This window comes from Anomaloglossus baeobatrachus, chromosome 6, assembly GCF_048569485.1.
Source record: "Anomaloglossus baeobatrachus isolate aAnoBae1 chromosome 6, aAnoBae1.hap1, whole genome shotgun sequence".
In the NCBI taxonomy this organism is placed as follows: Eukaryota; Metazoa; Chordata; class Amphibia; order Anura; family Aromobatidae; genus Anomaloglossus; species Anomaloglossus baeobatrachus.
In genome coordinates, this window is record NC_134358.1 from 476,555,108 (window position 1) to 476,569,509 (window position 14,402).

Here is a 14,402-nt window from a genome sequence, read left to right on the forward strand (position 1 = left end):
GAGCAGAGAGCACACTAGCACAGGCCGGGGTTAAGCCTAGAATGTATGGGCTGCAGTCAGGTCCTGGAAGTCAGGATCTGGATAGAGCCCGTACATTCTAGCATCTACCCTCAAGGCATCAGGCAGTGAGATTTAAAGGGCCGGCAGCCGGGAAAAGCGCGGCTGCTGCCAGAGCACAGCGGTCCCTGGGAATGTGCCTGGGGGCCGCATAAAAAGTCGTGACGGGACGGCCCGCGGGCCGGAGGTTCCCCACCCCTGCTTTAAAAGGAGGCTGGTGCTTGGTATCATTGTTTCTCTTCAGTTAACCATGGTTATTTCTAAAGAAACACGTGCAGCCATCATTGCCCTGCACAAAAATAGCCTAACAGGGAAGAGTATCGCAGCTACAAAGATTGCACCTCAGTCAACAATCTATCGCATCATCAAGAACTTCAAGGAGAGAGCTTCCACTGTTGCCAAAAAGGCTCCAGGGCGCCCAATAAGGACCAGCAAACGCCAGGACCGTATCTTAAAACTGTTTCAGCTGCGGGATCGGACTACCAGCAGTGCCGAGCTAGCTCAGCAATGGCAGCAGGCTGGTGTGAGTGCTTCTGCACGCACTGTGAGGCGGAGACTACTTGAGCAAGGCCTGGTTTCAAGGAGGGCAGCAAAGAAGCCACTTCTCTCCAGAAAAAACATCAGGGACCGACTGATATTCTGCAAAAGGTACAGGGAGTGGACTGCTGAGGACTGGGGTAAAGTCATTTTCTCAGATTAATCCCCTTTTCGATTGTTTGGGACATCTGGAAAACAGCTTATTAGGAGAAGAAGAGGTGAGCGCTACCACCAGTCTTGTCTCATGCCAACTGTTAAGCATCCTGAAACCATTCATGTGTGGGGTTGCTTCTCAGCCAAGGGAATCGGCTCACTTACAGTCTTGCCTAAAAACACAGCCATGAATAAAGAATGGTATCAGAATGTCCTCCAAGAGCAACTTCTCCCAACTGTCCAAGAGCAGTTTGGCGCCCAACAATGCCTTTTCCAGCAAGATGGAGCACCTTGCCATAAAGCAAAGGTGATCACTAAATGGCTCATGGAACAAAACATAGAGATTTTGGGTCCATGGCCTGGAAACTCCCCAGATCTTAATCCCATTGAGAACTTGTGGGAAATCATCAAGAGATGGGTGGACAAACAAAAACCAACAAATTCTGGCAAAATGCAAGCATTGCTTATGCAAGAATGGACAGCTATCAGTCAGGATTTGGTCCAGAAGTTGATTGAGAGCATGCCAGAGAGAATTGCAGAGGTCCTGAAGAAGGGTCAACACTGCAAATATTGACTTGCTGCATTATTAACTCATTCTGTCAATATAACCTTTTGGTACTCATAATATGATTGCAATTATATTTCTGTATGTGATGTAAACATCAGACAAACACAATTAAAAACCAGAGGGCAACAGATCATGTGAAAATATAATTTTGGTGTCATTCTCAAAACTTTTGTCCATGACTGTACATACTATGCACTTGCATACATATAATGAATATTGTAGTAAAGGTAATATGAATTGCAAATTGTGCAACTTCTATAATTACTAGACATAAAATCACTTACTGTCCCATCATGCATTACTCCCAAAGGGAAATCTAATGAGTTTCTAAATTGGGCTTTACTTCAGCATTAGATGCTTTAACTTAAAAGTCGCACAAGCCAAACAGACAAAGTATAGCTCTACTACAAAGTCTGCAGTCATCGAAGGTAAGGAGAAGTGCAAAATGCCTAGGCAAGTTACATGGTGCGTGATAAATCCAGCAATGACCATGCGGACACAGTTACCATATTTTTGGACTATAAGACGAACCCTGGTTTTAGAGGAGGAAAATAGGAAAATAAAATTTTAAGCAAAAAATGTGGTCATGACACACTGTTATGGGGCGAGGATCTGCTCTGGCACTGTTATGGGGGTAATGTCCCCAAATTCTCTACTAAGGAACCCCATCCTGGTAATGATCCCCCTGCCTTGTACCGTATATGATCCCCATCCTTGTATATATGTCCACCAGGAAGTCCACCATCCTGGTATATGCCCACATCCTGCTATATACCCCCATCCAGGTATATGCGTGGCCGTAACTACTTCAGAATCTCACACGTGCGCGCTTAACATTCTTGCCGCCTCATCCTGGTGTGTGTCGGCTTCTGACGTGCACTGCGCATGCTCAGAAGATGCCTGCGACTCCGGTCATGCGCAGTGTGCGTCAGAAGCCAAGAAGCAAGTGCCAGGATGAGGCGGCGGCGAGAATGGTAAGTGCGCAAACGCAAGATTCTGAAGGAGCAGCAGTGACGTCGCTGATGTAAATCCATGGTATCACGCCCACAGGGACAATGAGACGCCCATGGGGCTAGAGACCTATGCTATTTACATTGGGAATATGAAAGTAATAAAACGTATTTTTATTACTTTCATATTACACAATATAACAACACAGGGATGGGTAGGAAGGGGTTAGCAGCTCACACAGGCTCCTGCTTATACTGTAGGTCAGAACGATTTTTTGACCTGACATGTTCCCTTTAATGTATTTCCTATAAAGTGTTATTCCCATGCTAACAAAGGAGCCAGACCGCTGGTACTTTCACCATTGCTGAGAACTAGACTCTGACATGCCCATTGTAGTGGCGTTATCTATGGAAAACCATATCCAGCAGTTTCAAAGACAGTAACTAAAGAATACGGGGGCATTTCAGAGAGAAGTTATTGAATTGATGGGGACTTTTGCTCGGAGCAAGTAATCACTTGCCTTGGGGATAGGCAAAAGCTTTCCATGATGAACAGCCTTTAAACTATAAATATATAAAATATCACTTGGAAAGATATAGACATATTTGGTATCTCCAATCAGTTAAAAGTCCCAACCGCTGAATATTTATGAAATTAAAATGTTGCATAATGTCAGTGACAATTGCTACTTAACCCCTTCACGACCTTTGAATGATCTTTCCGTCATGGAGCGTGTCACGTTAGTCCCCGCCCTCTGCCGCGGGCAGGATGCGGCGATCCGCGCACATATCAGCTGTTTTCAACAGCTGACATGTGTGCCTGCATGTTACGAGTGGAATCGCATTCCACCCGTAACATTAACCCCTTACATCTCGCTGCCAAAGTCTGGCAGCGAGATGTATATACGCGTGGTCATGATTTTTACTTACCGCCGCCCCCACCGGAAGTCACGTGAGTGATCACGTGACTTTCGGTGGTTGCCATGGTAGCACAGGGTCATGTGATGACGCCTGCAGCTATGACGAGTCACTTTAGTTTTCACTCGGCCCGGAGGCCAGAAGCAGGAAGTGACCGCATCTGCTGTTTACAGCTGTATAGCTGTGATCAGCAGATAGTGCAGAGCGATCGGATTGCTGATCGCTATAGCCCCCCTAGGGGGACTAGTAAAAAAAAAAAAAAAAAAAGTTTAAAAAAACAAAGACAAAAAAACCCTGAAAGTTAAAATCACCCCCCTTTCACCCCATTGAAAATTAAAGGGTTAAAAAAAATAAAAATATACACATATTTGGTATCGCCACGTTCAGAAATGCCTGATCTATCAAAATATAAAATCAATTAATCTGATCAGTAAACGGTGTAGTGGCAAAAAAATTCCAGACGCCAAAATTATGTTTTTTGGTCGCCGCAAGTTTTACTCAAAATGCAATAACAGGCGATTAAAACGTAGCATCTGCGCAAAAATGATACAGTTAGAAATGTCAGCTCGAGAGGCAAAAAATAAGCAGTCACTGAGCCATAGATCCCAAAAATGAGAACGCTACGGGTTTCGGAAAATGGCGCAAAACGTATGCCACTTTTATTTCGACAAGCTTGTGAATTTTTTTTAACCCCTTAGATACAAGTAAACCTATACATGTTTGGTACCTACAAACTCGCACCGACCTCAGGCATCATACGCACAAATCAGTTTTACCTTATAGTGAACATGGTAAATAAAACATCCCAAAAACTATTGTGCCATCACACTTTTTTTTGCAGTTTTTCCACACTTGGAATTTTGTTGCTGTTTTCCAGTACACCATATGGTAAAACTTATGGTTCCATTTAAAACTACAACTTGTCCCGCAAAAAACAAGCCCTCATATGGCAAGATTGACGGAAAAATAAAGTTACGGCTCTCGGAAGAAGGGGAGCAAAAACCAAAAACGGAAAGTACCCGGGGGCTGAAGGGGTTAAAAGTACCTCCAGCTGTACACAAAAATGAATATTGTATACGAGAGTGCACAGTGATCTTTATTCACACCCACCTTATTGCACCACTCCAGCGGGTTTTTTTTTTACAGTGGGAGTAATCCAAGTCCCCTGCCCTGAGTCTAAATCACCCTCTGAGGTCTTCATCAGGTCGGTCTTCCCCAGTTTGTGACCTGCCGGAAGCTCCAGTATTTCATGAATCGTGCCAGAGGTCACAAGTCAATGCATACAAGAGCCTTGTTCTGTCTCTCATAGACTTGTATTGAGAGCTGGAGACGCAGCTTCTGTTTCTGATCAGTCAGAAGTTGCAATCACAAGATGGCACTGCGGGACCGGAGCAGCGGGCATAAAGGGGCAGAAACCTTACAGTAGAAGCACCACTGGTGATGCTTAATGAGTGATTTTACTGTCAATAACAGCACAGATCGGCCACGGTGTGTGTCCACTTTATGTGTCTCTTCAGCGATGTAGAGTCCTATTACCTTGTGCCGTGCTGGCTCCCTATTGGAGGCAGAAACCTAAAAAGACAGCATATACCACCGCCAATTTGATCTGCTATGGACAGCAAGTCGCTGATGAAAGTGATTTAGATTAACAATTATTGACATGCTCTTGTATTATAAATCACTGTGTATCTGGAGGGGAGCTATAGTGTACGGCAAAGGCTGGGGCCACACAGGGATTACTGCGATACCCTCGCATGACACTTGGCTCACGCTCAGTACAGCAGAGCCGAGTGTCATGTAAGTGTCCCTGCGACTGAGGTCCGATCGTGCGAGTGGACCTCAGCTGCGGGGGGTGGGTCGGCACTGAGGAGGGGCGGGCCAGTGCTGCGGAGGGGAGGGATTTCTCCCCCTCTCTCCTCCATAGCCGGCTATTGCCATTTTCGCTCTGCACTCGCGGTACACCGGTGTACCGCGAGTGCAGTGCGACTTTTCTCTCACCCCATAGACTTAAATGGGTGCGAGAGAAACAAGGATTGCATTACAGTCGCAGCATGCTGCGATTGTTTTCTCGGTCCGGTTGGGGCTGAGAAAATAATCGCTCATGGGTGCTGGCAGACAGGCTAATATTGGTCCGAGTGGAATGCGATGTTTTATCACACTCCACTCGCACCGATTTTCATGCTGTGTGTCTTAGGGCCTTATACGAGAGATTTTCTGGCAAATGTGCCAAAATAGCATGGCGGTATATTTCTGGTACCTTGATAACATTCCAAACCATAAAAATACCTTAGCAAGAGATCTTACAATGGGGTTTTCCATAATCCCTTTCAAGAATATAATGTCGATTTCTTCTGCCCCTGTTGAGGAGGGTAGATCTGTCAACTTCTCCAATACTTGCTGCATTTCTGTAAGGGGGGAAAATAAAAAATGGATAATTTTAGTTCTGTTTTCTACCATAATGACATGCTGTACTAATGCTTGTACATCACAGAAGAACTGATAGTATAGTCCGATACAACCTAAAGGGTGTGCATCAGGAGATAATAGTCTATTGCTTAGATCAGGGTTTTTTATATGTTAAATTGTATTTTACACACACACAAAAAAAAAAAAAATACATTTCAGAAACAGAAAACTTGCATTTTTTTCCCACTGGCCACTAAGCCAAAGACTAGACTCGTTGTTTTGCAGTTTTCAACAGTCTGCTCATCATTAGACTGGATTATAATGAAATAACACCTACTTGTACACCATCATCACAAGAGGTGATGGTTACAGCTCACCGCCTCCTCCTCAATGACCTTTACATGTCACTGTACATGCCTATACAGGTATAATATATCTTTGTACCATGTTAGCCAGTAGGGATAAAAATCATTTACATCAATTAAGAAATGTGCTCTTCAGAGCATACGGGGGCATCACAGCCCGGACCAGAAACCAATTAGAGGACAATAAAACTTTCACACTGCTTATCTATGAACCACAACAATATTTATGGCCACAACAGTTTGCCCCCCTGCCATAGTGATAGTTCTGCTTCACAGGACTTGTTTTTGTTTTTTTTTTTACTGCACTATTCTATGTCCTGTTGTGTATAAATATGTGACTCTTCAGATTTTGTGTTATACCATGCCTGATGAAGAGACCTGAGTAGTCTCGAAACCTTGCTATTATTACCATCTTTTCAGTTAGCCATTAAAAGGTATCAACTACTGGAGAACTCTCAGTTTTTATGCACATGCCTAGACAGCTTTCCTATAGAAGTCAAAGGGTCAGAGTCTGTCTAGGTTTGCCTAAATCCATGTGCCTGCTTAAAAAAAACCCCAAGAAGTATGGGCCTTAGGATTGAGACGTCTGTTTTTTTTTCCACGTATGTGACAGAGCATGTACCAATAATAATCCGTAAAGCAGTTCACAAGGCTGTTATTTTGTGTACTGTGCATCCACACAAAAAAAAAAAAAACGAATCAAAAAAAAAAAAAAGAAGAAGAAGGAGCAACCTTTTTAATTCAACCTATGGATCAAAATTAGCCAAGCAAATCTATGGGTCTGTAAAAATCCTGGACAAGACATAGGTGCCATTTGTATGCACTGCTTGTACAGTGTTTTTCACATGAATGGAGAAGGATGGAGAAACTATGCTTTTCTTTGTTTTTATTGCAAATATGAAAATCACTGATGAAACACTGATGGTAAAAACCCTCAAAACACTAATGAAAAGCCGATCCACAACACTGATGAAAAAGATGTTTCTTTCCTCCCACAAATAAGAGGAATCACCGAAGTCAGAAGGAGGCCTAATATTTAAGGCCACTGTACAAATTGCTACATTTTAAATATGAGCTATATATATTAGTGTTCTTAGAAAACAAAAAACAAAACACAATCACCAGACAGACAGACAGACAGACAGACAGACACACACACACACACACACTAGAAGTTCAACAAACTTACAGAATCTTAACAGTCAAGAGTTTTATTGTGGATATTTTGTTACCATTAGTATTTTTTTTTGTCACCCTAATTATCACCATCTAGTGTCGTTTAGGTATGGATTCAGCAAGGCTGGTGAAATACATCAGGTCCATGTTACCCGGTGTCTTAAGCACCTTCTTTAGATTGTTGATGTTGCCCGGTTGTGTCTCTAGAATCTTGCTCTTCATTAAACTCCTGGCTTTTTTTATGGGGTTATGGTCAGGGGAATTACCTGGCCACTCTATAATGTTATTGTTATGGTCATTGAGAAACTTTGTCACTCCTTGGCTTTGTGGGCAGGGGCTCCATCATGCATAAAGTAATCACACTGATGGATGACTCAAAATTCAAGCAAATGTTCTTCCAAAAAATTAATATAACTGTTTGCTTTCATTCTTGGGAAGGATGTACAAACCTGCCTTGCCCAGGCTTGCACTGAATGCCCCCTGCACCATCCCCCCGTTAGGGGGTTTAACTGTATATTTCGGTCATACCGTGACATGGTACTCTGACAATGCACGATTTTTGGGCCTCCCCTGACCAATCTGAAAGTGATCTCATCACTAAACATTTATTTCTACTTTTCAGATGTCTAAACTTGATATTTCTTACAAAAGGCAAGAGTTTTCTTCATTGCTGCTGTTAGAAGGGGCTTCTTTGCAGCATGATGATTTTGTAGACTCAAGTCCTTCAGCAGGAGGAGCCGAATTGTCTTAGTTGCAATGTTCTAGAGGAGAGTAGGTTACTTGTTTTGGAGTTCAATGTTGGTTATAGAAAGATTTTACATCACTTCACACTTCAAAAACTTATCAGTACTTGGTGAAAATCTTAGGTGTGTCAAGAGCTTGATTTCCTTTGTGGTACGATACTAGGAGGCAATGAAGTCGCCAACAGCTTCAGTTAATAAATTGCCTCTCAAGATAAAGTTTTTGGTAAAGCACATCATTCGGTTTACCAAAAATGGAATGAAGCCTACAAAGAAAAGAACACAGTACCTACAGTCACATATGGTGGAGGTTCAAAAATGTTCTGGGTTGTTTTCATGCCTCTGACACTGGGTGTCCTAACTGTGTGTAAGGCATCATTAAATCTGAAGATTATGTCAAAGAAGTTGGGTCACAAAGTAGTACCTAGTGTCAGAAAATTGGGTTTGCAGCATAAGTCATGGGTCTTTCAGCAGGACAATGACCCCAAACATACTTCAGGAAACTCCCAGAAATAGATGAAAAAGTGCTGGACAGTTCTGAAGTGGCATCAATGGGTCTAGATCTAAATACCATTGAACACCAGTGGAGAGATCTTAAAATTGCTGTTGGGAGAAGGCGCCTTCATATATGATAGACTGGGAGCAGTTTACAAAAGAAGAATGACCCAAAATTCCAGTTGAGAGTTGTTAGAAGCTTGTAGATGCTTATAGGAAGTGATTGATTGCAGTTATTTATTCCAAAGCGCGTGCAACCAAATATTAAGATGAGGGGGCCTACAGTTTTGCCCAACCCAATTGTTGTGTGAATTATGTCCAATTTGTCTTTTTTCCTCCAGTGTTTTTGAGTTGTTCTAATACAGACAATGGAAATAAACGTGTATAACAAAACATGTGTAATTGCAATAATGTTCTAACAAATACTTCATTTTAAAAGAACTATTTCAGTGTGCCAACACTTTCAGTCATTACGGTGTGTGTCATATTATAATATATACACACACACACACACACACACACACACACACACACACACACAGTACAGACCAAAAGGTCTGGTGACTGTGGAGGCCGGGTCATCTGTTGTAGCACCCCATCACTCTCCTTCTTAGGGGTACTTTGCACACACAGATAAATCTTTGGCAGATCTGTGGTTGCAGTGAAATCATGGACATATTGTTCCATTTGTACACAGCCACAAACCTGGCACTGATTGTCCACAATTTCACTGCAACCACAGATCTGCCGCAGATTTATCTCTGTGTGCAAAGTAGCCCTTAGTCAAATAGCCCTTAGGCTATGTGCGCACTAGAAATGTGAAGTTTCTCAAGAAAATTTCTTGAGAAACTTCTGGGAGTGAAAGATTTCTGGACCTCCGGAAAAAATCCGCACCAAATCCGCATGCGGATTTGCCGCGGATTAGACGTGGAATAGCCGCGAATTTGCCGCGATTTTCCCGCGGGTGGTTCCCTGCGGATTTTGCAGGCTGTACTGCCGAAATCCGCAGGGTACCTGCCGAAAAGAATTGACATGCTCATTTTCTCAAGAAATTTTCTCGAGAAATTCTTCAAGGAAATTTCTTGAGAAAAATCCGCACAGTGCGCACAGCTATTTTTTTTTCTCATAGAATTTGCTGGGAAATGTCTGCACAAAGATTGCAGACATTTCTCAAAAAATTTCCGCGGCAAATCCGCGGGTAAAATGCACTAGTGCGCACAGAGCCTTACACAGCCTGGAGGTGTGTTTGGGGTCAATGTCCTGTTGAAAAATAAATGATGGTCCAACTAAATGCAAACCGGATGAAATAGCACGCCGCTGCAAGATGCTGTGGTAGGCATACTGGTTCTGTATGCCTTCAATTTTGAATAAATCCCAACAGTGTCACCAGTAAAGCACCATCACACCTCCTCCTCCATGCTTCACGGTGGGAACCAGGCATGTAGAGTCCTTCCGTTCACCTTTTCTGTGTCGCACAAAGACACGGTGGTTGGAGCCAAAGATCTCAAATTTGGACTCATCAGACCAAAGCACAGATTTCCACTGGTCTAATGTCCATTCCTTGTGTTCTTTAGCCCAAACAAGTCTCTTCTGCTTGTTGCCTGTCCTTAGCAGTTGTTTCCTAGCAGATATTTTACCATGAAGCCTGCTGCACAAAGTCTCCTCTTAACAGTTGTTCTAGAGATGTGTCTGCTGCTAGAACTCTGTGTGGCATTGACCTGGTCTCTAATCTGAGCTGCTGTTAACCTGCGATTTCTGAGGCTGGTGACTCGGATAAACTTATCCACCGCAGCAGAGGTGACTCTTGGTCTTCCTTTCCTGGGGCGGTCCTCATGTGAGCCAGTTTCTTTGTAGCGTTTGATGGTTTTTGCCACTGCACTTGGTGACACTTTCAAAGCTTTCCCAATGTTTCGGACTAACTGACCTTCATTTCTTAAAGTAATGATGGCCACTCGTTTTTCTTTACTTAGAATTTGTATTATGGCAAGAAAAAAGTAGCCAACAGTCTATTCAGTAGGACTATCAGCTGTGTATCCACCAGACCTCTGCACAACACAACTAATGGTCCCAACCCCATATTTATAAGGCAAGAAATCCCACTTATGAAACCTGACAGGGCACACCTGTGAAGTGAAATCCATTTCCGGTGACTATCTCTTGAAGCTATTGCTGTAAAACAATAATTGGATAGCATATGGATTAGTGAAAAAGAAAAAAAAAAAAATGCCCCCCTTTTCCGAATAAAAATCGGACTGATTGTTATTTATTCTTTTTATACTGTCATATGAGCCTAGTCTAAGGGCGAGAGTTAGGACTAAGACTATGATAAAGGGTAAGAACTAGGGTTTATACAAGGATGACTGCTCGGATTAAAATTAGTTTTAGGCTGTGCGCGCACGTTGCTTTTTTCCCGCGGAAACGCTGCGTTTTGAACTGCAGCGTAACTGCATGCGTTCAGCTTCCCCAACAAAGTCTATGAGAAAGCCGAAAAATCAATGCACACGCTGCGTTTCTAAACGCAGCGTTTTGGATGCCCAAAATCGCTGCGGAAAAAAAAGCAGCATGTCACTTCTTTTGTGCGTTGTAGCTGCGTTCTCCACCCATTGAAATCAATGATGTGGGTCAGAACGCAACCAAAATGCACTTGGACTGCATTTTTGTTGCGTTCCGCATGCTTTAAACGCAGGTCTTTTCAGTCTCTCTCTGTCAATGTCGGTCAATCTCTGTCTGTGGATGTTGGTGAATCTCCCTCTGTCTGTTGGTCGGTCGGTCTCTTTCTCTGTCAGTTGGTCGCTCTGTCTGTGTCTATCTCTCTGTCGATCGGTCTGTCTGTCCCTCTCTCTGTCCGTCGGTCAGTCTCTCCCCCTCTCACATACTCACCGTTCCCCGATCACCGGCGCGGCGCTGCACGGCGTTCACACTGCTCCGGCGGCTTTTCCTCTTTTGAAAATGCCGGCCGCTCATTATACAATCTTGTATTCCCTGCTTTCCCCGTCCACCGGCGCCTATGATTGGTTGCAGTCAGACACGCCCCCCACGCTGAGTGACAGCTGTCTCACTGCAACCAATCACAGCCGCAGGTGGGCGGGTCTATATCGTGCAGTAAAATAAATAATTTAAAAAAAAAAATGACGTGCGGTCCCCCCCAATTTTGATACCAGCCAAGATAAAGCCACACGGCTGAAGGCTGGTATTCTCAGGATGGGGAGCGCCACGTTATGGGGAGCCCCCAAGCCTAACAATATCAGCCAGGAGCCGCCTGGAATTGCCGCATCCATTACATGCGACAGTCCCGGGACTTTACCGACTCATCCCGAATTGCCCTGGTGCGGTGGCAATCGGGGTAATAAGGGTTAATGGCAGCAGCCCATAGCTGCCACCAAGTCCTAGGTTAATCATGACAGGCGTCTCCCCGAGATACCTTCCATAATTAACCTGTAAGTGAAAGTAAATAAACACATACACCCAAAAAAATCATTTATTTGGAATAAAAGACAAAAATACACCCTCTTTCACCACTTTATTAAAATCCCCAAATAGCCCTCCAGGTCCGGCGTAATCCAGAGGTCCCGCGACGCATCCAGCTCTGCTACATGAAGCTGACAGGAGCGGCAGTAGAACACCACCACCCCTGTGAGCTCCACGCAGCAACTGAAGTGAATCGCGCTGTCAGCGGGGATGTCACTGAGGTAATGCCGGTGTGTATGCGGTGATGATGAGGGCTGTAGTGTCGGGATGTGTGCGGGAACGTGGGCGGTAAAGTCGGGACGTGTGTGGTAAAGTCGGGACGTGTGCGGTAAAGTCGGGACGTGTGCGGTGAAGATGATAATCGGGGCGCCACACACAGACAGAGCTGCGGTATGACAATGGAGTCGGGTGAAGTTCACCCGAGTTCATGCTCATCGCGCGTCTGTCTGTGTCGGCTGTCAGCTGGCATGTAGCAGAGCTGAATTGTCAGGGGAACGCACTGTCAAAAATGCATCAAAAACGCATGCAAAATGCATGGAAAAAGCATCCAAAATGCATGAGTTGTGGATGCATTTTATTTTATACGCAGTGTCCAGTCTGCCAGAGGGTGCATTCTTTTCCGCACTGCAGAGAACGCAACGTGCGCAGATAGCCTTAGAGTAAGGACTATGATAAGGGTTAGGACTAAGATTAGGACTAGAGTGAATACAAGGATGAGGTTTAGGACCATGACTAGAACACTTGAAATCACAACAACAAAAAAAAAACAACAAAAAACTTATGGAGAATTTGTATAACTGCAAAACACTGGCTGCCAGTGAGGAGTCTTATTGCTGCAATATTCCTCTGGGAAATATTAAAGGGAACCGGTCATCAGAAATTGAGCTTTAACCCTAAAAGTTCCCCCCTCTGCAGCTCGTGGGCTGCATTCTAGCAAGGTTCCTGTACTTTTTGTGCCCCCTTTGAAACCAAATGAAACACTTAATAAAGTTGTACCTTTTTGCCTGCAATTCTTGTAAATTATCCATGGGGGCGAGCTCTCTTGCGTCTGTTGCCGTCCCCCAATGCTCCATTTCATATTTCAGGACGCCGCCCACTGCGCCCGAGATCCCGTGCACGCGAGGACCGCTTGTGACATGGTCGCAGGCACGAGATTATGGGCGGCGCTGTGATTGCATCGCAAGTGCCCGCCCATCATCTCGTGCTCGACCTTTCCCCTCTGCCTCCAGCGTTCTGCGCAAGCACTGGCCAGATGACCCGACGTCACCTCCTTCCTATCCTGCCCTGCAGCAGGAAATAGATGGGAGGAGCAGAGCAGGACACCACCGGTTACAAAAAACAAACAAACCGATTAGTGCTTTTCACTTTTCAGAAGACAATGTGTGTCTTTGTTTGATTTTACATGTTTTTTTTTTTTACTGTGTACGTCGCTCAGATCCTCTCCGCGTCTCCTCGTATCCTGTGTTTGCCTGCTCCGCTCCTCCCATCTATTTTCTGCTGCAGGGCAGGATGGGAAAGAGGTGACGTCGGGTCATCTGGCCAGCGCTTGCGCAGAACACTGGACGTAGAAGGGAAAGGGCGGGCACGAGATGATGGGCGGGCACTTCCTATGCAATCACAGCGCCACCCATAATCTCGTGCCTGCGACTACGTCACCAGCGGTCCTTGCGTGCACGGGACCTCGGGCGCAGTGGGCGCGTCCTGAGATATGAAATGGAGCATTGGGGGACGGCGTCAATCTGCAGGAGGGACAGCAACGGACGCTAGAGAGCCCGCCCCCATGGATAATTTACAAGAATTGCAGACAAAAAGGTACAACTTTATTAAGTGTTTCATTTTTCTTTCAAAGGGGGCACAAAAAGTACAGGAACCTTGCTAGAATGCAGCCCACGAGCTGCAGAGGGGGGAACTTTTAGGTTTAAAGCTCAATTTCTGATGACAGGTTCCCTTTAAAATTGTCTCTTCACAAAGGAAGGAGACGAACTCTGGTGCCACCTATTGGAAGTAGCAATTCTAAGGCTATGTGCGCACTAGAGCTTTTTACCTGCGGATTTACCCGCGGATTTGCCCCGGAAATTTCTTGAGAAATGTCTGCAATCTTTGTGCAGACATTTCCCATGAAATTCAATGAGAAAAAAAAATAGCTGTGCGCACTGTGCGGATTTTTCTCAAGAAAATTTCTTGAGAAAATTTTCTCGAGAAACTTTCTTGAGAAAATGTGCATGTCCATTAATTTCCGCAGGTACCTGCGGTATTCCGGGGGTATTCCGCAGGTAGCAATGATGTGCGGTATACCACCGGAATAGCCGCGAATTACCTGCGGGAATGCTCATCGCTGCCTGCGGTTTTGCAGGAAGCGATGTCATTATGCCAGGAAGAGGAAGCGGAGCAGAGTAAACACACGTCACACTCCCTGGACGCCGCACAGAAGCACTTCCGTGCGACCTCCAGGTGCCCGTGCAGTCTGTGTCCTGCTCCGGCCTCGCGGCTGCCTGCACTGCAGTGTCAGTGTCTGCCCGCAGTGTCAGCAGCCTGTCACGCGGCAGCGCAGGCAAACACTGACATCCTG

The 14,402-nt window shown here is 44.8% G+C and overlaps 1 protein-coding gene across 2 annotated transcripts in view; it reads right to left on the reverse strand.

Moving 5' to 3' along the window:
* The window catches only part of PALS2 (protein associated with LIN7 2, MAGUK p55 family member), a 257,887-nt gene that overhangs the window by 173,438 nt on the left and 70,047 nt on the right, over nucleotides 1-14,402 (reverse strand). Inside the window, exon 2 of one of the 2 annotated variants that reach the window (XM_075315355.1) lies at nucleotides 5,488-5,588. In XM_075315355.1, the coding sequence (XP_075171470.1) occupies nucleotides 5,488-5,586 (99 nt within the window). In that variant the 5' untranslated portion in view covers nucleotides 5,587-5,588. Of the gene's footprint in view, nucleotides 1-5,469; nucleotides 5,589-14,402 lie in introns of both variants that reach the window. The other variant, XM_075315354.1, reaches the window with a different exon arrangement.